The following is a 26,015-nucleotide window of genomic DNA, read 5'->3' as shown; positions in this document are numbered from 1 at the left end:
TCTGGGCAAGTCACTTAGGCTCTCTGGGCCTCAGTTTCCTCATGGGTAAAAGACAGATAATAACTAACACCTAATGCACAGTATTGTTATTAGTCTGACACATACCACTCAATAAAGGTTTACCATAAACTAAATGGTGGCTTGTGGTATATTTCAACTATATCACTATATAGTTTTAAAAGTTCTCTCTCAAATTTCGTTCTTCAATGTTGCTTCCTTATTTCTCAATTCCATCTCAGATGTCACCGTCAGCTCAGAACATGTGATTATCAAGTACATTTAAACCACTACACAATGAAAAAACACTAGTCTGAACTTTTCGATTCGCCATCACTCTTGAGAAATAAGATCTGTTTTCTGAACAGCTGCCCATGGGTACCATCATATACTTACCTCTTCATTTTCCTCATCCAGGTATTTTATTTGAATAGTGGTCAGATCAAATGAAACTTTTACCTGCAAATGAAATGTACACGCAATATGATCAAGGTATCAAAAAGGCAGGTTGTTAACAGAAACCCAGCAGTCATAAAAGAAAGGATGGGTATATTTCAATACATAAAAATTAAACCTTTAAAAGGCATAAAAGAAAAAACCACGAACAAAGTAAAAAAAAAAAGAATAGTTGAGGGGAGTATTTACAACTCATAACAAAGGGTTATTATCTGCAATACACAAAGACCATCTGCAAAACTGCTAATTGTTAAGATTTTTTTTTTTTACAGCTTTTGTTTATTTGACAGAGAGAGATCACAAGTAGGCAGAGAGGCAGGCAGAGAGGGGGAAGCAGGCTCCCCACTGAACAGGGAGCCTGATGCAGGGCCGGATCCCAGAACCCTGAGACCACAAACCGAGCTGAAGGCAGACGCTTAAGCCACTGAGCCACCCAGGCGCCCCTGCTAATTGTTAAGATTAACAACCCAGGTAAAAGGGGGCAAAATTATATAGAGATTTCATACAAGGGAAATCACATGAGCCCAACAAATATATGAAAAGATGTTCAAGCTTAATTGTAGTCAAAACAATGCAAATTTAAGCAATGGGATGTCATCTCAACAGAATGGTGAAGAAAATTTAAAGCTGTAATATCCAATGTTGTAAAAAATTCAGGGCACTGTCATCTATTTATTGATTTATTTTTAAAAGATTTTATTTATTTATTTGACAGAGAGAGAGCGAGAGAGCGAGCGAGAGTATGCATGAGCAGGGGCAGAGAAAGAGGTAGAAGCAGGCTCCCCCCGCTGAGCAAGGAGCCCCATGGGGGACTTGATCCACAGGACCCTGGGATCATGACCTGAGCTGAAGGCAGCTGCTTAACCAACTGAGCCACCCAGGCGTCCCTCTTCTAAAAAAAATTTTTTTTTTAAAATTTATTTGACAGACAGAGATCACAAGTAGGCAGAGAGGGAGGCAGAGAGAGAGAGAGAGAGAGGAGGAAGCAGGCTCCCTGCCAAGCAGAGAGCCCGATGCGGGGCTCCATCCCAGGACTCTGGGATCATGACCTGAGACGAAGGCAGAGGCTTAACCCACTGAGCCACCCAGGCGCCCCAGGCGTCCCTCTTTTATTTATTTTTTAAAGATTCTATTTATTTGAGAGAGAGAGAGAGACAGAGCATATAAGCCACGGCTGGCAGAGGGAGAAGCAAGTTCTCTATTGAACAAGGAGCCTGATGTGGGACTTGATCCCAGGACCCTGGGGTCATGACCTGAGTGGGAGGCAGACGCCCTATACCCCAGGGGCCCCTTGTCATACATTTCTATAAGGTGCTACAGAAAAGCATCTGCAAAGCACCTGGCAGCATCTATTAAAATTTAAACTTACATGCATTGTGACCCATTAATCTCTCTTTAGGAAACCATCCTACAGAATAGTATGCAAGTTTATAGACAAAGAGATCTCCCCTGTAGTTTATTATACAAAGGTAAAAAGCAAAACAACAAAAAAACCTATTTCACCTTAAGGGCACTGAGTAAGTGAAGTAACAATGAACTCAAAGATACAGATAACACACTGGCAGTTGCCAGAGGCGGGGTTGGGAGGCAGATGAAATGGGTGAAGGTGGTCAGAAGGTACAAACTTCAGTTATAAAACAAGTCAGTCCTGGGGATGTAATGTACAGCATGGTGCTGTACACTGGCATATACACTGTGCTGTATATCTGAAAACTGCTAAGAGCACAGATCTTAAAAATCCTCATCACAAGAAAAATAACTGTCACTATGTGTGGTGATGGATGTTAGCTAGACTTATGATCATTTTGCAATATATAAATACACAGAATTGTTATGCCGTATACCTGAAATCTAGATAATGTTATAGGGCAGTTATACCTCAATTAAAAAGAAAACAAACTATATACAATCTTTCAGTAAGAAACGGTTAAATTATGGTATGATAACACCAAAAGACTATGGACAATCCATAGCTTAAAAAAGATGAGTGCGGGGCGCCTGAGTGGCTCAGTGGGTTAAGCTGCTGCCTTCGGCTCAGGTCATGATCTCGGGGTCCTGGGATCGAGTCCCACATCGGGCTCTCTGCTCAGCGGAGAGCCTGCTTCCCTTCCTCTCTCTCTGTCTGCCTCTCTTGTGATTTCTCTCTGTCAAATAAATAAATCTTTAAAAAAAAAAAAAAAAAAGATGAGTGCGGACCCTTATCTATTGATTGAGAACTGTCTGTAATAAACTGTTGGGGGAAAAGCACGCTGCAAAATTATGTTCATAATATGATCCTAGGACGAAATCTGTATGAGCATGAAAAATGTGATTAAGTATCTACAGGGCTTTTAACACTGGTTATCCCAAAGAGGTGGGAATAGTGGATGGAAGGAGTAGAGAGATAGTAACTTTTTCTTTATATATGTTTGGATTGTTTAACTTCTTATAATGGGCACCTATTACCCTTTTATAATTTAAAATTTACAGTAAAGAAAAAAGGGAAGCTATCAGCTCATTTAACTACTAGAAAAAGAACACTAACTATATTCGATTTTTAGATCATTTCACAAACAGACCCAACTTTCTGGCTAACTACCTGTGTAGGACAGTATGAAGAAGTATTTGCTGGCAGACAGAGAACTAGACCAGATCATCTTGTGAAGCCTCCCTACCATTTTTTTTTTCCCCTTCTTAGTTATCATACCACATGACCAAATAAAAGCAAGTTTTTACCAAAGGGTTCGCTGGATAAACACAGCTGCACAGGAAGTAAAACATTCACTATTGCAAACCAAATAAAAACAGAAGAGTACAAAGGGCAAACCAAGAGGAGGAAAGGCACTGACAACGTAAGAACAGGTGAGCAGCTAAGCACCTGTGGAAGTTTTTTCTGCTCAAAAAAATTTTAAGTAGGAAATACGCCCAGTGTGGAACCCAATGCAGGGCTCGAACTCACTACCCTGAGATCAAAACCTAAGCTGAGTTCAGGAGTCGGACGCTTAACCAGCTGAGCCATCCAGGTGCCCCACTGCTCAACTTTTAGGTACTCGACCTCTGCCCTAGCAGTAACAACCATCAGCTTGCAAAACGTTAGGTCACATCCGTGGTGCTTCACAAACCACAATGACATAGCTGCTCAGGCAGGAGAACATTTAGGTGGGACCTGGATAGGGTAGGGCGCGCACCAATTCATTCCTCATGCTGTTTCTAAAATTAACAGCTTTTTAAAGTCCTAGCTGCAAATGAAAGAATTTGTTTGTGCCCTGGTGCTGGTGGTGCACAGCCATATGAATACTTAATCCCCATAAAAAGTAATTTTCCAAAAGGCCTAGAAAAGGCAAATAGGACAGCTATGAAACAACAGAGCTAAAACTAGCTGTCTTGAAAAAAATTATGCTTAAAGGAGGGAGAAACAAAGTAACACTCACCATAGCTTCCACATCAGCCCAAGTTGTATTTTCTGGATCGGAAACCAGAAAGCTTTGAGTTTCATTTTTAAAAGTCACATTTAGAGTAACCTGTGGTTCCATGCTGTGGGGCTAGAGCAGAGAGGATGGGGAAGAGAGAGCACACACATTAGGGCCGGTTCTATAAACTGCATAAATGGGGGCACCTGGGTGGCCCAGTCATGATCTCAGGGTCCTGGGATCAAGCCCCGCCTTGGGCTCTCTCTGCTTAGCAGGGAGCCTGCTTCCCCCTCTGTCTCTGCCTGCCTCTCTGCCTATTTGTGATCTCTCTGTCAAATAAATAAAATCTTTAAAAAAAATAATAAACTGCATAAATAATCATTCAACAAATGCTTGTAAAGACCTAATACAGGCTAGGCCAGGAAGACACGACAGTGAGTAAGACAGGGTCTCTGCTCTTCTGCTATCTATTTAAAAGATTTTACTTATTTACCTGAGAGACCAACAGAGAGGCATAGTGAGTGCATGAGCAGGAGGGAGAGGGAGGAGCAGGATCCCAGGACCCTGAGATCATGACCTTAGCCAAAGGCAGACACTTAACTGACTGAGCCACCCAGGCACCCTCTTCTGCTATTTATAATCTGGTGGGTTGCATAAAACACATCTCACTGTTTTGTTTTTTATTTTTTTTAAGATTTTATTTATTTATTTGACAGACAGAGATCACAAGTAGGCAGAGAGAGAGGAGGAAGCAGGCTCCCCGCTAAGCAGAGAGCCCGATGTGGGGCTCGATCCCAGGACCCTGGGATCATGACCCGAGCCGAAGGCAGAGGCTTTAACCCACTGAGCCACCCAGGTGCCCCACCGTTTTGTTTTTTAAGAGATTTTTATTTATTTATTTACTTGAGAAACAGAGTGAGAGAGCCAGCAAGTTGGGGGTGTGGTCAGAGGAGACAGACAAGCAGACTGCACTGAGAACAGAGCCTGATGTAGTGATCCTAGGAGTCCGAGATCACGACACCAGCCCAAACCAAGAGTCGGATGCTCAACCGAGCCACCCAGGCACCCCTTTGTGTGGGCTTTTTAAAAAGATTTATTTATTTTCGAAAGAGAGAGCTCACATGAGCACGGCGAAAGGCAGAGGAAGAGAAGCAGACTCCCTGCTAAGTGCAGAGTCCCACCAATCCTATGACCGACCCCAAGACCATGATCTGAGCTGAAATCAAGAGTCAGAGGCCCAACTCAGTTACCCCCAAATCTCACTGATAAAAGTTTGCTGAGACTGTAAATTTTGGCCACACCTGCAGAAACCATCTAACATTTACAAAATCCTTCTGGATTTCATGAGACTTAATATGATTAGTTAATTCAATAGAGACTACTGAGTATCTGCTAGTAGTAGGACAGAACAGTAAGACCCATATAGGTCTCTACCCTCAGGGAATTTACATTCTCATAACTCAAAAGTGACATTCTACATTTTTTCTTGGAAAAGCAGTCCTAAATTGAGCAGCCCAGGTTCTCTATTATATCGGGTTTAACAATTTAGAGGACAAAATACTAGCCAAGAAATTACACCGGGGTAGCAGTCAGCACCTTTCATCCAAGTTCATGTTTTTTTGTTTGTTTGTTTTTAGTAGTTTCACTTTCTTTTCTTTTATGGAGAATTTCATATATAAAAGTAGAGTAATGGACATATAATTAGGAAACTCAAGGCTACCCTCATTTCATTTATACTTCCGTACTGCCCCCACCCAATTCCCCCAAAACAGAGCGACGGCAGCCAACTGTTTTAACCTAACTATGGTAATCTAATTTTAAAAAAAAGTATTATGGGAAAATTTAAATATATATAAAAGAAAGATTAATATATAATGAACCCTTAAGGACCCATCAGCTATCTTCCATAATTATCATCAACACAGGACTAATCTTATTATAGCAATACTTGATCCCTACTGGATTATTTTGACAGCCATTACTTCTTCCCTAAAACTGAGCGTGTTAATCTTTAAAAAAAAAAAAAAGGCTTTTTGAAAACCATGATACCATTATCATGTTGAAGAAGTTAACAATTCTATAACTGAATGTCTACTCTGGTCAGGTCAATTTTTTTTTCCTTTAAAAATTCTATTTTTTTAAAAAAGATTTTATTTATTTATTTGACAGACAGATCACAAGTAGGCAGAGAAGCAGGCAGAGAGAGGAGGAAGCAGGCCCCCTGCTGAGCAGAGAGCCCCATGCGATGTGGGGCTCTCCCCAGGTCCCCTGGGATCAGGACCTGAGCAGAAGGCAGAGGCTTTAAACCACTGAGCCACCCAGGCACCCCTAAAAATTCTATTTGTAAGTGGTCTCTACACCCAACATGGGGCTCAAACCTAAAACCCAAGACCAAGAGTTGCACATTCTACCAACTGAGCAGACCAGGCAACTCTCTGGTCAGTTGTTTTTAATTAAGGATTTTATTTACTGATGAATTAGATGGGTTTGTTCTTAAGATTTCATGAAAAAATAGTTTGCTAAAACCCAAACCGAAGTTGTAACAAAAAAGGTCATCTTTTAAACATATTCATCAACAGATCTTTAAAAAATCTATTCAAATAACCAGATTCTGCTCTAGGCATAGGAGGTAGGAGATGAGTAAGACGAAGCCTCAGCAGTTTGCAGCATACTGGGGGAGGGAGCAAAAGGGTTGAGAAGAGCTGGGCTCCAGACCCAGCTCTGACACATTACTAGTCATGTAATGTTGAGCGAGTCATTTAACCCCTGAGCTTCAGCCTCTAAATTTATAAAATAGGTCAAATAAAAACGGGTGTGCAAGTTCTCTGAAAACGTTACTCAAATATAAAAATGATTACAATAAATCAGTCTTTAAAAACCAAAATGCAGTGCCCTGTGAAACAATACAATTGAGGCTGTCATTAAAAAGGGCCTTGAAGTCTCTGAGGATCAGGGATTTTTTTAATCCCAAAACAATTACCCTCCAATTTTTTCCATTGTCTTTACCTAGAGCCAAGTTCACTACCAAAAAAATACCAGTTTCTAGCACCAATCTGCTGACATCTAGTATTCATTTACATGGAATGCAATTCTTGGGGTCCTTAACATTTGGAGAGATTTCCTGTCAACTCCCCCGATTCTTGGGCAAAAAATATCAGGAAAATGAAGTAACTGGTTCAGTCAGCCAAAAAGTAGATATCTGAAACACATTCTCACTTTTCAACTTCTGAGAAATCCTTCCACACTTTTGAGAATCCAGGAGGAAGGAAACAAACTCCCCTTTTCTCCAATTACACAATTAAAATTAGTTTAGTTACCCTGGAGCTCATCCAGCTGGTAAGGCTGATGAGAGAAAACAGGAAGTGGGAGATTCTAGCTAAGCTGGATCATATCCAGGTCTTCATAAAGAATTGCCTATTTCTGTTTGGCTTTTATGTGAAAATTCTTTCAGCAAGAGCATTAATCTTGAACTTGTGGAAATACCAAAGCTATGGTTAGGACCATCTGTCCTTGTAGGTTTAAAGCCTAGTAAAGTCAGATGGCTGGGACCCAGGCCTTCAGCTTTCAAAACCGTCATTATTTTAAGTTCATGCCACTGGCTCACCTCTGCTTGGCACAAAATAGTTTTTCCTCTACGTCAGTTTTTTTCAGGATACCAAAAATCCCGTTAATGAAGCAGACCTGGCAACCTGAGCTTTGATTATTATCTCCACCAAAGGCCTGACAAGCTATCTGGGGGTTAAAATGTGTGACCTATAGCTGGGTGTTTGACAAAAAGGAAAAAAGGTGTCCTTCCAATACCTGAGGTCCCTGACCAAGGAGACTTCTTTATGAGGTTCTCAACAAGCGGAGGCGGATCGGGTTGGGAGGCTATGGGCAGTGTCATTTTTTCTTTCCTTGCAGACTTTATCCTAGTCTTCCAGTTATCGTTTCCTAGCATTCCACGTCCCCAAGACAGTGTCACCACCCTCTGAGGACTCTCTCGTTTTCTTTGCTTAGGCCCCTTTTCTGCTAAGGAGTCTTGGCCTTCTGGAGGCCGAGGTTCTGAGCCACCGACCCTCCATTTCTCTGGCAGTATCCGGCCGCTCGACCGGAACGGCTCTCTCATCCGGTCACTGACAAGACTGGCTGCCCACGGACACAGGAAAAGTAGCCCCCCCCCCTTTTTTTTTTTTTTTTGCAGGATCCCTTCCTTACACTTCCCCTAGCCCTCTCAGTTGCGATGTCCTACCACCCCTCCGTAACCGCAGCTGCTCTCTTACCAGCTCCCGGCCCCCGGGGGGCGCCTGCCGGAGGCCCCTGCAAGAACCGTTCGCTGCCAGCTCCGCTGCTATCCCTGCGGGGTGAATCTAACATGGCGGACAAAAATAGGGCCTAGTCCCCAGTTTCTGAGTTTCCGACAAGGTGATTGGCTCTTACCAGTTGTCCCTCAAAACTACCATCCCACTGATTGGTCAAGCCTGCGTGCCAGGGGCGGGGCGGGAGCTGCCAGAACGGCACAACAATAACAAACACTGGGACAGAGGGGCGGAACTACGAGTGCGCAGTCGTGGTGCGAAGCCCATTTCCCCTTCCCAGGTAAATTCGGCGCCCTCCGAGTTCCTTTAGGTCACTGACCTTAGTGGACTCCTTGCCCGAGATTCGCGGGGCTGGATGGGAATTGTAGTCTTCCTCGGACTTGTAGGTTCTTTAGCCTATTCGCCGCTCTCAAGATACGCAAACCTAACACTCCAATCCATATCTGTTGACGTGCATAAGCGCACGGAGCTCTTCAAACTATCAACTGGCTAGCCATGAGAATCGCGCCCGCTTCCGGTGTCCAAAGCGCCTCTCCATAAGACTACAGTTTCCAAGGAACACTGTGGCGAAGGCCTGTCGATCCGCAATGCATCCTGGAGATCGTAGTTTTTCCCACACAATCCTTTTATTTACCTAAACTGGAGACTTCCATGCGGCAGAAATGGTGAGGGAACAGGGCCCCTTTTTTGTGACTGTTTCAGCACTATCTTGAGCTCATATTCGGGCCTCAGGTAGTGATTCCGGCCCTAGTCCAGCAAACTGTGACGTAATAAGCCACCAGTAGAAGCGTAGAGGTGAGGGGGCAGGGGCCTAATAGAAAACTCCGGGAGAATTCCGTCTCTTCCGGCTCTTTCTAATTACGTAACGCGGTTAGAATGGATGACCAATCGGGAGCCCGGAGAGACTCTCGGCTCTTTCTGCTCCGCCCTTCCGTAACGGGTTTCGATGTCGTCTTCAGAGAGGTTCTCGCTCAGTGGCTGCGGCCAGTTTCCATGGCAACAGGAAAGCGCGGGAATTACAGATAAATTGAAAGTGCGACTGCGCAGCGTGAACTCGCCAAGGCTTTCAGGATTGAGGGTGGTCCGGGGGGTTTTCAGGGAACTGGGTCCCTGCACCCGGGAAGCCCCGACACTTTGCTCTGAGTGAAGGTGAGCGAGCCCATGGGAAGGGAGAGGGTCCCAAGTGTGCTGTGGGAGAGCAAGATGGGTGTTACCTGGCGGGGACCGGCAGAGGGTGGGAACCTAAGAAGACGAAGACGTGAGTCTGGGGAAATCGTGGGGATGGGGGCATTTTGTGGGTCTCGGGGCAGCGGAGACACTGAGGATAAGGAAGGGGGCAGGGTGTGTCCGAGTGGGAGTCCTGATGGCAGGAACTGGAATGTGTCCTGGGAAGCATCATAGTATAAAAAGTCCGACTGGTATATGTGAGGAGATCCTGAGGAGGAAAGGGGGGCAGGAATGTGTCTGAGAATAGGAGGCTGGATTTTGTCGGAGGGAGAGCCCTTAAGAAAGAACTGTCTTCATACGCGTTTCTGAGAGGGGACAGGAAGAAAGTAGAGGGGCGTCAGTATTTACCGATGCTACCGGCAGGGACGGGCCTAAAGAGGATTCTGAAAGAAATGCAGACCAGTGGGAAACACTGGGGAAGAGCAGGGGTGGGGAGCGTTGGTTGGGTTTGTTTTTGTTGAGGTTGATTTTCAGCAAGAAAAAGAAAAGAGCCAGGATCATTGGAGAAATATGAGGCTGCCATCACTCACCCAGTCACCCCGCTGTGGCTTTTTTTTCTTGGAGAAAGAAAAAGACCAAAAGGAAGTTGTTGGAGGCTTTATGTGGGGGAAAAAAGGGTCTTAATTACCAAAAAAACACAGCTTTGAAAATTAAAAAAAAAAAAAAGCTTTTGTTATTAATTCTGTGATTGGTATGATTTTAAAGCACTCCAGTCTAAATTTCTTGTTTAAAAATGACATTTAATGAAACTAGGCTGTTTTTATTAACCTTTCAAAGTAATGTGTGTGTGTGCATGCAAATATACACATATATATTTAAGCTTATGCCTCACAATTCACTGGAACAGGAAGAAATGGATTTACCTGCGGATCGTGTTGAAGAAGTACAAAATGTCCTTAATGCTATGCAGAAAATCTTAGAGTGTCCAATCTGGTAAGTCGACAGAAGGGTTTATTAATTTGAGATTCTTTACTTGATTATATCCTATGCAAATAAGCAGAATTGACCTTGCATATATTGAGAAAAAATTATATCTATTAAGATTAGACTATTAGGGGCACCTGGGTAGCTTAGTGGGTTAAGCCTCTGCCTTCAGCTCAGGTCATGATTTCAGGGTCCTGGGATTGAGCCCCGCATTGGGCTCTCTGCTCCGCGGAGAGCCTGCTTCCTCCTCTCTCTCTGCCTGCCTCTCTGCCTACTTGCGATCTCTCTCTCTGTCAAATAAATAAATTAAAAAAAAATCTTTAAAAAAAAGATTAGACTATTAAAGTTGCTGCTTTTCTAAACTTGAGAGCTTTTGGGAATATAGGATTTTACTCCTTTTTCTCCACTTTGCCTCTCCCCTTCCCTATTTACTCCCTTAACACATTCCGCTCCCCTATCTTTCCTAGCTCGCAGACCTCTCGGTTGATTCTACTTGGGGACAGAGATCTGGTTGGGAGTAATTGGCCTTTTCATCCAAGCTCTAAAAACAGCTCAGTCACTTGAACAGGCATAGTTATTAGTGGCAAAATAAAATTACAAATGATTTGTGTTTGTGAGTGGTAGGTCTTTGGTTGAAGTAGCCCTATATATTTAAATAAGAATACTTGGTGGAAGGGGGTGCGTGCCTGGGTGGCTTAGTTGGTTTAGCGTCTGCATTCCACTCAGGTTATGATCCTGGGGTCCTAGAATCAAGCCCCAAGTTGGGTTCCCTACTCAGTGGAGAATCTGCTTTCCTTCTCTCTTTGCCCCTCCCCCTTCTCATGTTTTCTCTCTCTCTCTGAATAAATAAAATCTTAAAAAAAAAATTAAGAATATGGGGGTGCCTGGCTGGCTCAGTTGGCAGAGCATGCAACTCTTGATCTTGGGGTTGTGGGTTTGAGCCCCATGTTGGATGTAGAGATCACGTGAAAATAAAATCTTTTTTTTTTTTTTAAAGATTTTATTTATTTGAGGGGCACCTGGGTGGCTCAGTGTGTTAAAGCCTCTGCCTTCAGCTCAGGTCATGATCCCAGTGTCCTGGGATGGAGCCCCGGTTCCGGGCTCTCTGCTCAGCGGGGAGCCTGCTTCTCCCACTCTCTGTCTCTGCCTGCCTCTCTGCCTACTTGTGATCGCTGTCAAATAAATAAATAATCTTTAAAAAAAAAAGATTTTATCTATTTGAGAGAGAGAACATGAGAAAGGGGAGGGTCAGAGGGAGAAGCAGCCTCCCTACCCAGCAGGGAGCCCAGTGTGGGACTCTCCACTCTCCCTGGACTCCAGCTCACGACCTGAGCCAAAAGCATTCACCCAACCAACTGAGCCACCCAGGTGCCCAAAAAGAAAATCTAAAAAAAAAATAATAATACTCCAAATCATCAAAGCTTTTGGCAAGTCTCTGAATTTTTGAGTGCGCCTTTATTTTTCTTCATCTATAAAGAGGGAGCTAGGGGCGCCTGGGTGGCTCAATGGGTTAAAGCCTCTGCCTTCCGCTCGGGTCATGATCCCAGGGTCCTGGGATCAAGCCCCACATCAGGCTCTCTGCTCCTTGGAGAGCCTGCTTCCTCCTCTCTCTCTGCCTGCCTCTCTGCCTACTTGTGATCTCTGTCTGTCAAATAAATAAATAAATAAAATCTTAAAAAAAAAAAAAAGAGGGAGCTAGAATATTCAAAATATTCAAGTTTTTTTTTTTTTTTAAGATTTATTTATTCGACAGATAGAGATCACAAGTAGGCAGAGAGGCAGGCAGAGAGAGAGAGAGAGGAGGAAGCAGGCTCCCAGCCAAGCAGAGAGTCCGATGCGGGGCTCGATCCCGAGACCCTGGGATCATGACCTGAGCTGAAGGCAGAGGCTTTAACCCACTGAGCCCCCCAGGTGCCCCTGTTTTTGTTTTTAAGATTTTATTTAATCATTTGACAGAGGTGAGAGCACAAAGTCGGGAGACAGAGGGTGAGGGAGAAGCAGGCTGTCCAGTGAACAGGGAACCTGATGCGGGACTTGATCTCAGGACCCTGGGATCATGACCGGAGCCGAAGGTAGCTGCTTAACTGACTGAGCCACTCAGGTGCCCCTCAAGGTTTTTTTTTCCCCAGTTGAAACATAATTTATGTATAGTGAAATGCAGAGATCTTAAGTGTGCAAGTCAATGAGTTTTGACAAGTGTCTATATCTGTGTAACCCAGTCAAGATATAGAACAGATCTGTCACTCCAGAAAGTTCTCTAGTGTCGATTCAGGAGCTCTTAATTTGCTGACCCTCCTCGACCCTTGGAGGCCTATGGCTAGAACTTTATTTCAATATAATTGGTTTCTTGTATAATTTTATATATTTTTATATTTTATGCACATAAAAGCATTATTCTGAGAAGGGTGCTTTTGGGATTCACCAGCTGCCATAGGGGGGTCTATGGCACAATACAGGTTATGAATCCCAAGCAGTCACTAGGTGATATCTATGGCATTTGCTGAATCTACAAAATAATTAAAAGCTATATCTTAGACTATCTTGGTGAAAAGCCAGAAAGGAACCTTAGAAGAATTGTTGCCTACCCTCTTTCATCTTATTCCTTTTATTCTGGTCAATCTGGCCTCTTGGTTTTTGTTTTTTGTTTTTTAAATAGGTTCCATGCCCAGCATGGAGCCTGATGTGAAGCTTGAACTCACAACCCTGAGATCAAGACTTGAGCTGAGATCAAGAGTTGGATGCCGGGCAACTGTGTGGTTCAGTTGGTTAATTGTCTGCCTTTGGCTTAGGTCATGATGCCAGGGTTCTGGGATCGACTCCCACATTGGGCTCCTTGCTCAGCCGGGAGTCTGCTTCTCCCTCTCCCTCTGCTTCTCACCCCCCCCCCCCCGCCCCCATGCTCGCTCACTCTCTCTCTCAAATAAATAAGTAAAATGTTTTTTTTTTTTTTTAAGATTTTTTTTATTTATTTGGCAGAGAGAGATCACAAGTTGGCAGAGAGGCAGGCAGAGAGAGAGAGAGAGAGAGGGAAGCAGGCTCCCTGCTGAGCAGATAGCCCAATGCGGGACTCGATCCCAGGACCCTGAGATCATGACCTGAACCGAAGGCAGCGGCTTAACCCACTGAGCCACCCAGGCGCCCGATAAGTAAAATCTTAAAAAAAAAAAAATACCACTTTTTCAAAGAGGCATTTCCAGACAACCCTATTTAAAGTGATAAAACCATCACCCTCAACACACTATTTCCCTTTCCTATTTTTTTACCCCCATAGCTTTTATTAGTATCTAACATTCTGTATAATTTGTTTATTCTTTTTCTTTACCCTTATAGGATTTAAACTCCATGAAAGCAAGGGTTTTTATTTCTTTTGTTTACTTCCATGTCATTAGTAGTTAGAGCAATGTACTTGGGACATAGTAGCTACTCACTAAACATTTGTTTAAGGTATTAAATAATAAGCTAAATTGGTTCTTTGATAGTTTAATGTTTTTAATATCGTGATGGATAGTGGTGGGTAATATTCAAAAGATAAATTGGAAAGATTTCCCTATTGTCCCTTCAATAAAGGAGAGTAAATTCAAGTACATTTCTCTTTGTGCTTCAAAGTTGTTTTTCATATTTGGAGTCAAGTAAATAAGATAAAGAAAATGCAAGTCGTGTTTCCAGAGAGATACAAGATTTGTAAGTAACCCTCCTCTCCCTTGCCCCTGAACATTTCAGCTAAATAAAAACGAGAGCTAAATGAGATTTATAGCCTACTGTATGAATCATCAGAGCCAGAGAAGCAGGAAATGACAACCGGAAAAAAAAAATTGCTTTTGAAATAGCATAAAACTTACTCATGATATTTACAAAGAGTGATCAGAAAGTCTTGAATAGTGTGGCATCAGGGTCCATTTATTTTACATTTCCATGAGACTCAGTCATAAAAGTGTAATGTTCTTTCTCATTGTGGCAAATTAAACCATCAATTAAAAAGCTCAGATACGTAAGAAGTACAGATGCAAGAATGAAAGTTAATGGTAAATTATCATTTTCAACTAGCTATTGTATGTTTTCCAACTCCCTATTTTTTTTAAATCTATTTTCTATTAACAATAGGCTTAGGTTTTTATTATTTATTTTATTTTATTTTCTATTTACTTTATATATATATATTTTAAAGATTTTATTTATTTATTTGACAGGGAGAGAGAGATCACAAGTAGGCAGAGAAGCAGGCAGAGAGAGGGAAGCAGGCTCCCTGCTGAGCAGAGAGCCCCATGCGTGGCTCGATCCCAGGACCCTGAGATCATGACCTGAGCCAGAGACAGAGTCTTAACCCACAGAGCCACCCAGGCACCCCTGATTTGATTTGATTTGATTTTTTTTTAAGATTTTATTTATTCATTTGATAGACAGAGATCACAAGTAGGCAGAGAGAGAGGAGGAGGCAGGCTCCCCGCTAAGCAGAGAGCCCGATGTGGGGCTTGATCCCAGGACCCTGAGATCATGACCTGAGCCGAAGCCAGAGGCTTAACCCACTGAGCCATCCAGGCACCCCAAATATATACATATATATATTTTTTAAGATTTTATTTATTTATTTGACAGAGATCACAAGTAGGCAGAGAGACAGGCAGAGAGAGAGGGAAGCAGGTTCCCTGCTGAGCAGAGAACCCAATGTGGGGCTTGATCCTAGGACCCTGGGATCATGACCTGAGCCGAAGACAGAGGCTTAACCCACTGAGCTACTGAGGCGCCCCCCCCGATTTTATTTTTTAAAAGATTTTATTTATTTGACAGAGAGAGAGACAGTGAGACAGTGAATACAAGCAGGGGGAGTGGGAGAGGGAGAAGCAGGCTCACCACTGAGCAGAGAGCCCGATGCAGGGCTTGATCCCAGGACCCCAGAATTGTGAACTGAGGCAGACGCCTAACAACTGAGGCAGACGCCTAACTACTGAGCCACCCAGGCGCTCCTCTACTTAGGTTTTTAAACTAAAACTTTTCTTCTCTTCATTGTTAAACTTTAAACTCATCCAAGTGGAAAGTTCTAGAATGGGAATCATACCTACTCTACTTTTTGTTCATTTGTTTAATAGTCCCCTTGGGTCACCTGGGTGGCTCAGTAAGTTGAGCATCTGACATCTGCTCTAGTCATGATCCCAGGGTTCATGGGAATGAGCCCCTGGGCAGGGGCTCCCTGCTCAGCAGCGAGTCTGTTTCTCCCTCTTCCTCTGCCCCTACCCCCTGCTCATGCTCATGAGTTCTCTCTCAAATAAAAAGTTTAAAACAAAAAGACAGTGCCCAGAACAGTATAATTTGCAATTGTGTCTTAATGATTCCTGATTATGACTGGAAACAATGTTCCAGTAGCTAAAGGATAGGCTTCCAGCTTCTTCTTTTTTTTTTTTTTTAAAGAGTTTATTTATTTGACAGAGAAATAGAGAGAGCTCAAGCAGGCAGAGCTGCAGGCAGAGGGAAAACAGCCTTTCCACTGAAGGGTGAGCCCGATGCGGGGCTCGATCCCAGGACTCTGGGATCATGAACTGAGTTAAAGCAGCTGCTTAACCAACTGAAGCACCCGGGAATCCCCCCCCCCTTTTAAAAACATTTTATTTATTTATTTGACAGAGAGAGAGAGAGAGATCACAAGTAGGCAGAGAGGCAGGCAGAGGTGGGGGGGGGGTGAGGCGGGGAGGGGGCAGGAAGCAGGCTCCCCGCTAAGCAGAGAACCCGATGCGAGGCTTGATCCCTGGACCCTGAGATCAGGGCCTGAGCCAAAGGCAGAGGCTTAACCCACGGAGCCAACCAGGCACTCCATGGCTTCCAACTTCTTTGAGATCCCTTGAGCTAAAATACCTTTTGTTAGCCTCTGTTTAAATTACCGATGGTGTTTATTTCTTATTTCTTTCTAACTTTTTACACAGGACTCTATAAAATTTTTTACTTTCAGAAGAGTTTGCTAAAATGTGTATCCTGGTAGGTGGTGGTGGTTTTCAGCTTCTCTTTCTAATCACTTAGACCCATGCCGGAAGCCCAAAATGCAAATACACAGTAAGTCTAAAATGTTGCCCGACACAAGAAGAGTTTAAAATACTTGAATCACTTTCATAGTGAGCACTTACTTTCATCAGATCTAGAAGAGGACTAACTTTTTTCATTCCCATTCCCTCTTCTTTTTTTTGTTAAGATTTTACTTATTTGAGAGAGAGAGCAGAGTGAGAGAGCATGAGTGGGATGGGGGGAGGAGGGAGCAGCAGGCAGAGGGAGAAGGAGGCTCCCCGCTGAGCAGGGAGCCTGATGTGATGCTGGGTTTGATCCCAGGACCCTGGGATCATGGCCTGAGCCAAAGGCAGATGCTTAACCCACTGAGCCACCCAGAGACCCTTTTCTCCATTCCCTCTTCAAGCTTTTTTTCAACAGTCCTTACCTTTTTACATTTCGAAGTTTTCATCCGTTTAAAGTTTGTGTTTACAGTATGTTTGTATAGCTCGGCTTATAATTACCATACTGAAACATAATTATTTCAGAGTTGAGTCAGTGGTGAGAATGAAAGCCATCTGGTATCATAGCTAAATCCAATTTCGCCTTTACTGAGAATTTCTTTGATATGTAGCTTATCTGAGGATTTGTGATTTAGTAGCAAATCAGAGTTCCCTTTGTCGGTGGTTTTTCTTTTTAAAATCACATTAGGTCCGGATAATAATTCTCGCTTTGGTACAAGTCATCTCAGGTTGTGAACATTTTCCTAAGTAACATTTAATTTTATTCTGACAATAACCTCAAGAGACTGTTAGAGTGGGTACCAGAGAAGGAACTCGGGATTCAGGTCGAGGGCTTGGCCTGAGGTCACTCTGCTAATAAAAAAAGAGACCAGGTAGTAGAAACCTGGCCTTCTGACTTCCTGTGATATTTTCTTCTCTGTTACCTGTGCTGCGTCAGAAACCGTGTGATCACAAGAGTTGTGTTACCAAACCTTTTGCAACGAGGCTATTGTCCCCCAGCTTTGCTTGGGATCCTTTTCTAAAAAGTGAAACACGTAATGAAAAGACCCACATTCCTGCCACGCACAGATGGCCTGTTGTTTGATGTCCTGGCTGAACTAGACCAAAAACCCGTTGCTGAAGTTCTCATTCAGAATAGAAGATAAAGACTTAAAAATCGCCTCTGGGTTCCTACCTGCTCAGGTTCCCAGATGCCTGCCTGACCTCTTGTACTAGTGCTTGCCCCATGGCCTGCTCCCTGACCTTCAGAAACAGCAGGCAGGGACCTGCTCAGAGTCTGCCTTCTCTGCTCCCTCTGCTGGAATGTTCTTCCCCCAAGGATTGCACAGCCTGTTTCCTCACATTATGCAACTGTCTGCCAGTGTCATCTCAGCGAGGCCTTTCTTGGTCACTCTGTACACATTGTCCCCGCCCCCCCCCCCCAGCACTCTCTGTCCCTGTTACAGGGCTTTATTTTTATTTTTAGCTCTTATTCCCATATGTTCTTGTTTAATTCTCAGTTAACTGTCTTACCAGAAATCGAATGAAAGTTCTATAAGGACAGGCTTTGTTTTGTCTCCTGCTCTACCTCCCCCTCTAGGAATTGTACTTGTGTATAATTCCTTGTTGTATTAGTAAGTGAAATAATCGCAGGAAGATACTAAGATTTTGTGAATAGACGGGTAGGGATGGGAATTTGGGTGACAAAGTTTTCTCTTCTCAAAATTTTAATAGTTTTCTAAATTTATTTTTTTATTTTCTAAATTTTCCATGGTGAGTATTTATTACGTGGTTTTTTTACAAAGTAAGCACAAGCCAAGCATCCTGTACCTCCTAAAGTGACATATAGTAAGACCCAGCACACAACACCGCCTATGAAACTTTTTGTCAAAAAATTCAATCTGGGACGCCTGGGTGGCTCAGTGGGTTAAAGCCTCTGCCTTCAGCTCAGGTCATGATCTCAGGGTCCTGGGATCGAGTCCCGTATTGGGCTCTCTGCTCAGCGGAGAGGCTGCTTCCTCTCTCTGCCTGCCTCTCTGCCTACTTGTGATCTCTGTCTGTCAAATAAATAAATAAAATCTTTAAAAGAAATTGAATCTGGGGGTGCCTGGGTGGCTCAGTTGTTAAGGTCTGCCTTCAGCTCAGGTCATGATCCTGGGGTTTTTGGATTGAACCCTGCATAGGGCTTCCTGCTCAGTGGGGAGCCTGTTTCTCCCTCTCCCTCTCCCCTGCCCCTCCCCTTGCTCCTACACGTGCACACGAACTCTCTCTCAAATAAGTCAAATCTGTTTTTAAAAATGGTACAGGAGGCCTGGATGGCTCAGTGGGTTAAGGCTCTGCCTTTGGCTCAGGTCATGATCTCAGGGTCCTGGGATCGAGCCCCGCATCGGGCTCTCTGCTCAGCGGGGAGCCTCCTTCCCCCTTTTTCTGCCTGCCTCTCTGCCTACTTGTGATCTCTCTCTCTGTCAAATAAATAAGTAAAATCATTAAAAAAAAATGGTACAGATCAAATGACCTGCTTTTTAAAATAATTGACAAGGGGGAAAAGGGAAGCGAGATCTATAGATTAAAAGATACCTAAGATACATCAGTCAAATGCAGTGCATGGATCTTGTTTGAATCCTGATCTAAAGAGATATTAATTATTAAATTTTAAGAGACAGTGAGGGAAGTTAGCATATTGTATATTAGATGATATAAAGGAATTATTTTTTAAAAATTCATTTATGTATTTGAGAGAGAGAATGTGGCAGGGAGGGACAGAGGGAGAAAGAATTTTAAGCAGACTCCACGCTGAGCACAAAGCTCAATCTCATAACCTTGAGATCAGGGCCTGAAACCAAGAGTCAGACACTTAAGCAACTTTCCACCCAAGCACCCCTAAAGAAAATTATTATTATTAGGATTTGATTTGTTTGACAGAGACACAGCGAGAGAGGGAACACAAGCAGGGGAAGTGGGAGAGGGAGAAGCAGGCTTCCCACTGAGCAGGGAGCCCGATGTGGGGCTCGATCCCAGGACCCTGGGATCATGACTTGAGCCAAAGGCAGATGCTTAATGACTGAGCCAACCAGGTGCCTGGAAAATTATTTTTTTGAGGGTAGTAATTGTTTCATGGTTACCCTAAAAAGATCTTTGCCTTTTAAAAATATGTTTTAAATATTTTATATTAAATTAAAATTAAATTAAATTAAATATTTTATAGATGAAATTAGTGACTCCTGGGATTTATTTTTTAAATGATCTGGGCTTTGTTTGGGTGGGTGTTTGTACCGATGTAGTAAGACTGGCTTTGAGTTGATAATTATAATTAAGTGATGGTACATGGGGTTTATTTTACTATATTATTTGTATAAATGCTTGAAATTTTCCATATTAAGAAATTTAAGGGGTGGGGATGCCTGCCTGGGTGGCTCAGTTGGTTGAGTGTCTGCCTTCAACTCAGGTCATGATCCTAGTGTCCTGGGATCGAGTTTCACATCTGGCTCCCTGCTCAGCTGGGAGTCTGCTTCTCCCTCTGCCTGCAATTCCCCATGCGTATGCTCCCTCTCTCTGACAAATAAATAAAATCTTTAAAAAAAAAAAGAAGAAAGAAAGAAAGAAATTTAAGGGGTGCCTCTCTGGTTCAGTCCATAGAGCATGAGACTCTTCATCTCAGGGTGGTGAGTTCGAGCCCCACATTGGGTCTAGTGATTACTTAAAAAAGAAAAGAAAGAAATTTAAAATAAAAAGGCACTCACACACACACACAAAAAAAGAAAGTGCTGTTACACTTTAACAAACAAGAAGTTTGTTATCTTCATGGAACTTAAAAGTTTAGTTAAGGTATAGGATGTTCCCCACAAATTTAGCTTGAAAAATGTATCAGTGAAAACTAATAAATAATAGATTAATGTCAACCAATTTTTTTAAAAGATTCTCTTTATTTATTTGACAGAGAAAGCATAAGTAGGGGGAGTGGCAGGCAGAGGGAGAGGGAGAAGCAGGCTCCCCACAGAGCTGGGACCCTGATGTGGGACTCGATCCCAGGACCCCGGGGTCATGACCCGAGCTGAAGGCAGTCGCTTAACCAACTGAACCATCCAGGTGCGCCCCAGCCAATCTTTTAAATGCTAAAAATAATAGAGAGTATGGAAAAGAGTAATATATTCTGTTTTGAGGGCTGAAAGCTCAGAAATGTAAGGATCATATTCTCTGCTGTATTTTAGCAGACATTTAATATTTATTAAATGAACTTAAAGCCTTACCTTGACTCAGTACAGCAGCTTAAAATTGCACTTCACCAAGAATTTATTTATATTGAAATGAAGTATTGAGCCTTCTTTCTTTCTTTTTTTTTTTTCCTATCCTTCTAGTCTGGAGTTGATCAAAGAGCCTGTTTCCACAAAGTGTGATCACATATTTTGCAAGTAAGTTTGAATGTTTCATGTGGCTCCGTTATTTAGCTTTTTCGCTTATTCTTCACAACACAGGAAATACCTAACTTTATAGAAGCTTTAGCTTAAGTGAAAGTTAAGTGTAAAAGAAAAATCTAACTCTGTTTCACTCCGCCTAGGAGTACTTAGAAAACCTTTGGAAGTTGGTTGTAACCATAGTTCCTGGGAAAATATTGGCACATTTATCTAGTGGGATATGAAATCATTCTGAACAGCTGTTTGTGTTTGTGGCTGTGGTAAAAGCAGATTGCCAGCGATTGTGCAATAAGCAATTTCCCAGTTTCTCCTTTCTGTTATTTCTGTTTGTCACTCTGCTTTCTCCCTTCTAAGGCTCAATGTTTGCCTGCTTCATAATCCTTGTGAAGATAGGAAAGGATCTGATATCAGTTTATGTTTAGGCTGAAATTAATTCATACCAATGATTCAAGTTATATTTACATTTTTAAGGATCTTTCCTTTTGAAAATGTTCCTTGATGAAAGAATTTGGGAAAACATTTGGTAGGTGATTTGGTGGAACAAGGGAGCTCTCTCCTCGTTGTAAAGCCGTGATTGACACTTGCTCTGAATGCCAACTAATTTGTTTTTAGATATTTTTCCTTTTTAAATATATATATATTTTTTTTAAGATTTTATTTATTTGACAGAGAGAAATTACAAGAGAGGCAGGCAGAGAGAGAGGAAGGGAAGCAGGCTCTCCGCTGAGCAGAGAGCCCGACGCGGGACTCGATCCCAGGACCCCGAGATCATGACCCGAGCCGAAGGCAGCGGCCTAACCCACTGAGCCACCCAGGCGCCCCTATTTTTCCTTTTTAAATTGGAAATGAAAGCCATGTCTATGGTAATGAGTTTACTATCACAAAAGGTTATATGATGGCAGAACATGTTTCCCTTCTGCCCCCTAGCCACTGCCTCTCCCTTCCCTCCATCTCTGCACCCAAAGTGGAGCTCAAATTTCCAACCCTGAGATCAAGAGTTGCATGCTCTACTAACTGAACCAGCCAGGTGCCCCCTCAGGAATTTTTTTTTCTTTTTAAGGAATTTTTCAATTCAGGCATTCTTTTTTTTAAGATTTTATTTATTTATTTGACAGACAGAGATCACAAGTAGGCAGAGAGGGGGCAGGGAAACAGGCTCTCTGCCGAGCAGAGAGCCCCATGTGGTGCTTGATCCCAGGACCTTGGGATCATGACCTGAGCTGAAGGCAGAAGCTTTAACCGACTGAGCCACCCAGGCGCCCCTAATTCAGGCATTCTTAATTTGGGATTTGTGAATGGTTTTCATGAATGTCCTAGGATTATATTTGGTTTTAAACATAATTGTATTTTTTTTTAAAGATTTTATTTATCTATTTGACAGACAGAGAAATCACAAGTAGGCAGAGGGGCAGGCAGAGAGATGGGGGGAAGCAGGCTTCCTGCTGAGCAGAGAGCCTGATGTGGGGCTCGATCCCAGGACCCTGAGATCATGACCTGAGCCGAAGGCAGAGGCTTAACTCACTGAGTCACCCAGGTGTCCATTAAACGTAATTGTGTTAGGAGCTATAGTCATGTGCAGTTTCCTGGGAAAGACAGTCCATAATTTTCATCAGATTCTCAGAGTGTTTCCATAACCTAAAAAACGTGAAGAGCTTCTGTGATAAGGATAATGAGGGCTGGCTGAAGCTGAAGGAAACCTGTTCCCTCTGGAGGGATATCCGAATGCTAGCTGGCCCCTTCTTTTGCCCGAGTTCTACTTTATTCTTCCCATTTGTCTGTCCCAATAAGGATCCAGAGCCCATTCCCACTGCCTCTCACCCCTTTCCCATGCCACCCCCCTGTCCTATGCCACCCGCTGTCCTAGATCTGCTCCCACGAGTTTCCTTCTGATCCCTGAGGCCCTTCTCCCCGTCAGGTGTCAGACTGCACAGGTTTATCACTCTGCTTTAAGAATTTTTAGTTTTGTGGCCCCTGGAGGGAAGCTTCTCAAACTATTGTGGTATAGAACTGGTTTCTTTGAGATTGATACTTTTGTAAAACAAAATTTAAAAGTCTCAGTACAGGGGCGCCTGGGTGGCTCAGTGGATTAAGCCGCTGCCTTCGGCTCAGGTCATGATCTCAGGGTCCTGGGATCGAGCCCCGCGTCGGGCTCTCGGCTCCGCGGGGAGCCTGCTTCCTCCTCTCTCTCTGCCTGCCTCTCTGCCTACCTGTGATCTCTCTCTGTCAAATAAATAAATAAAAAATCTAAAAAAAAAAAAAATAAATAAATAAAAAAAAATAAAAGTCTCAGTACTGGGATGCCTGGCTCAGTCGGTTGAGGGTCTGCCTTTAGCTCAGGTCGGGATCCTGGCGGTCCTGGGATCAAGCCCTGCATCTGGCTCCCTGCTCAGTGGGGAGTCTGCTTCTCCCTCTGCCTGCTATTGCCCCTGCTTGTGCTCTCTTTCTGGCTCTGCTCTCTCTCTCTCAAATAAATAAAATCTTTTAGGGGCACCTGGGTGGCTCAGTCGGTTAAGCAGCTGCCTTCAGATTGAGGCCCACATCGGGCTCCCTGCTCCACGGGGAGTCTGCTTCTCCCTCTCCCTCTCCCTCCACCTGCCAGTCCCCTTGCTTGTGCTCTCTCAATCTCTGTCAAATAAATAAATAAAATCTTTTTTTTACAAAATCTTTAAAAAATAAATGAAAGATCCAGTATTTAAAAAGTTATAGATAGATGAAAATTAACCTTTTAAATGCTGGACTTTCACTGTTTCTTCATGAGAATCGTTCTGAAATGTACTGTATGCTTTCCTGTCACCTTGAGTAATGAATACATAATATTATAGCGAGTAAAGAAGAGATTGCATTGTGAACATTCATTACTTTGAGAGCTTGTGGAAGAAGGAAATTATAGGTAGAGTAAATAATATGAGCAAAGGTATGAAGAGAAGAAAGTAGACTCTCCAGGGAAAAGAAACTAACTTTGCAAACATGTATAGGAGTAGTGTTGGGGGGTGCCTGGGTGGCTCAGCTGGTTGAGTGTCTGACTTTGGCTGTGGTTGTGATCTCCGCAATCCAGGCAAGTGATGAGTCAGTGTCAGGGAGGTTTGATGGCCAGAGACTTTAAGATCATTGTATCAGTGAATTCTGGAATTTACTAATGGGTTGGTACATCAGAGATGTAGAAATAGGCAAGACATGGATAATCTAGCAAATAGATTGAACATAGTCTCTCAGGAGTCTAGGAGCAAAAATGAACACAAATGTAGGGTGGTGGTTATATGGGAAGAGTCGTGGCAGGGATCCAACCGTAAGAGGCTGAGGGTTAGGGTTAAGATTCCTGTCCCTAAGAGACAAGAACATTGACCCATGAGACTGGGATACCGGGCAAGGAACTTAGGCACTGTCTTCCAGATGAAGAGCTCAAGATAGATTCTTAATCATTGGGACTAAATACAAATTAGAGGTTTGATCGAGAAGACAGAGCCCAAATATCAAAACTGACAAGATTTGGTGGGACCAGCAACACAGTGGATGCTGAGGTGCACAGTTATGTAGCTCTCAGGGTCTTTATTTCCTTTAACTAAGAGCTGCATTGGTTCATGATCTGTTGGCAGGAATCCAGGGCACCCCCATTGTAATGAAAGGAAGCCAAAAGTCATCCTGCCTTTATTTTGCCCAGACTTAGAACTATTAATTTATTGCTTCCTGCCGGGATAGATTTGGATCAACAGCTCAAAATTAGATGAGTTTCCATAACATTGTTAATCTGCTCCTGGTACAGACGTGCCCAGAAATGAGTACTCTGAACGTCCCCCCAAATTAGTTTGTGTCACTGTGATTTTACTGTGATTTTTTAATCAGCTTTAAAAATCTGACGCCACTCTTTAGAAAACATACTACATTGGCTTAAAAAATATATTGTCTTTCCCTAAGCATTGGGCTTTAGAAATTGAAGAGGCTAAAAACTTGGGATGCCTGCTGGCACGTGACTCTTGGTCTTGGGGTTATGTGTTTGAGCCCCACATTGGGTGTGGGGATTACAAAAAAAAAAATACAATCATGGGGACGCGTGGATGACTTGGTCAATTAAGCATCTGCCTCCGGCTCAGGTCATAGTCTTAAGGTCCTGGGATCCAGCTCCACATCAAGCTACCTGCTCAGCAGGGAGTCTGCTTCTCCCTCTGCCTTCCACTCCTGCTTGTGCCCTCACGTGCGCATGCTTTCTCTCTGACAAATAAATAAAATCTTTAAAAAAAATTCAATCTTAAAAAAAAAGATGACTCAGACATTTTTACTGAGAACCTCGTGTAGAACTTATATATGTGTGTGTGTTCTCATTTGATTGGCATATCACATGGATTCCTCAGAGCTCGGGAACAGAATTTAACAAATTCTTCTCAGCCTTGAATGATATACCAATGTTCCATTGATCTGTGGGTACTTTCCTTATCTTAGTCTTTTTCAAGTCATGTACAAGTTCATTTTCTCTTTTGAGTTTAGTAAATAGCCTTGAGGCATCTTCTTTTTCTAGCATAAGGAAAGATTGGAACCTATATTTTGGTTGATTTCTACTTACCTAGTTCCCCTGCATCATTTGTGTAATTATTGTACAGGCTACAACACTCTGTAATGTAGCTTGTCCCTCTTGGCTTAGTTCCTCTATGCTGCAATATTCTATTTGGGAGATTCCCTCCCTTTCCCTCCCATGAACTGTGTAATTATACCATTTGCCAGTGTAATGCACTGATGCCTCCTAGGGCCATTATGGTAGCATATGGGTAGGATTTGCATCTTTTCAAGGAGTGGTAGCCTCGTCTGTGGCTCTTTAAAGGGGATTACATACAATGCAGGTAGATTTTTAAAAAAAAATTTTTTTTATTAACATATAATGTATTATTAGCCTCAGGGGTACAGGTCTGTGAATCACCAGGTTTACACACTTCACAGCACTCACCATAGCACATACCTTCCCCAATGTCCATAACCCCACCACCCTCTCCCTACCCCCTCCCCCCAGCAACCCTCAGTTTGTTTTGTGAGATTAAGAGTCTCTTATGGGTTGTCTCCCTTCTGATCCCATTTTGTTTCATTTATTCTTTTCCTACCCCCCACATTGCCTCTCAGCTTCCTCATATCAAGGAGATCATATGATAGTTGTCTTTCTCTGATTGACTTATTTCGCTAAGCATAATACCCTCTAGTTCCATTCCGCGTCATGGCAAATGGCAAGATTTCATTTCTTTTGATGGCTGCATAGTATTCTATTGTATATATACCATGTCTTCTTTATCCATCCATCTGTTGATGGACATCTAGGTTCTTTCCATAGTTTGGCTATTGTGGACATTGCTGCTATAAACATTC

The 26,015-nt window shown here is 43.0% G+C and overlaps 2 protein-coding genes across 8 annotated transcripts in view; one reads left to right on the top strand and one right to left on the bottom strand.

Annotated features, from left to right (window-relative positions):
- Window positions 1–8,857, bottom strand: part of NBR1 (NBR1 autophagy cargo receptor) — a 32,532-nt gene extending 23,675 nt beyond the window's left edge. Inside the window, exons 1-3 of one of the 3 annotated variants that reach the window (XM_045984739.1) lie at window positions 8,460–8,857; window positions 3,864–3,974; window positions 394–456 (exon numbers count right to left, since the gene is read on the bottom strand). In XM_045984739.1, coding sequence (XP_045840695.1) covers window positions 394–456; window positions 3,864–3,965 — 165 coding nt within the window. In that variant the 5' untranslated portion in view covers window positions 3,966–3,974; window positions 8,460–8,857. Of the gene's footprint in view, window positions 1–393; window positions 457–3,863; window positions 3,975–8,104; window positions 8,210–8,459 lie in introns of those variants that run through there. The other 2 variants (XM_045984738.1, XM_045984740.1) reach the window with 2 other exon arrangements.
- A 295-nt stretch (window positions 8,858–9,152) lies between these two features.
- The window catches only part of BRCA1 (BRCA1 DNA repair associated), a 67,077-nt gene continuing 50,214 nt past the window's right edge, over window positions 9,153–26,015 (top strand). For 4 of the 5 annotated variants that reach the window (XM_045986453.1, XM_045986452.1, XM_045986451.1 and 1 more), the window contains exons 1-3: window positions 9,153–9,289; window positions 10,215–10,300; window positions 20,616–20,669. In XM_045986453.1, coding sequence (XP_045842409.1) covers window positions 10,221–10,300; window positions 20,616–20,669 — 134 coding nt within the window. In that variant the 5' untranslated portion in view covers window positions 9,153–9,289; window positions 10,215–10,220. Of the gene's footprint in view, window positions 9,290–10,190; window positions 10,301–20,615; window positions 20,670–26,015 lie in introns of those variants that run through there. The other variant, XM_045986449.1, reaches the window with a different exon arrangement.

This window comes from Meles meles, chromosome 18 (genome assembly GCF_922984935.1).
Source record: "Meles meles chromosome 18, mMelMel3.1 paternal haplotype, whole genome shotgun sequence".
Lineage (NCBI taxonomy): Eukaryota > Metazoa > Chordata > Mammalia > Carnivora > Mustelidae > Meles > Meles meles.
Note: the sequence above shows the minus strand (reverse complement) of the source record. Positions and strands in the feature narration are given on the sequence as shown.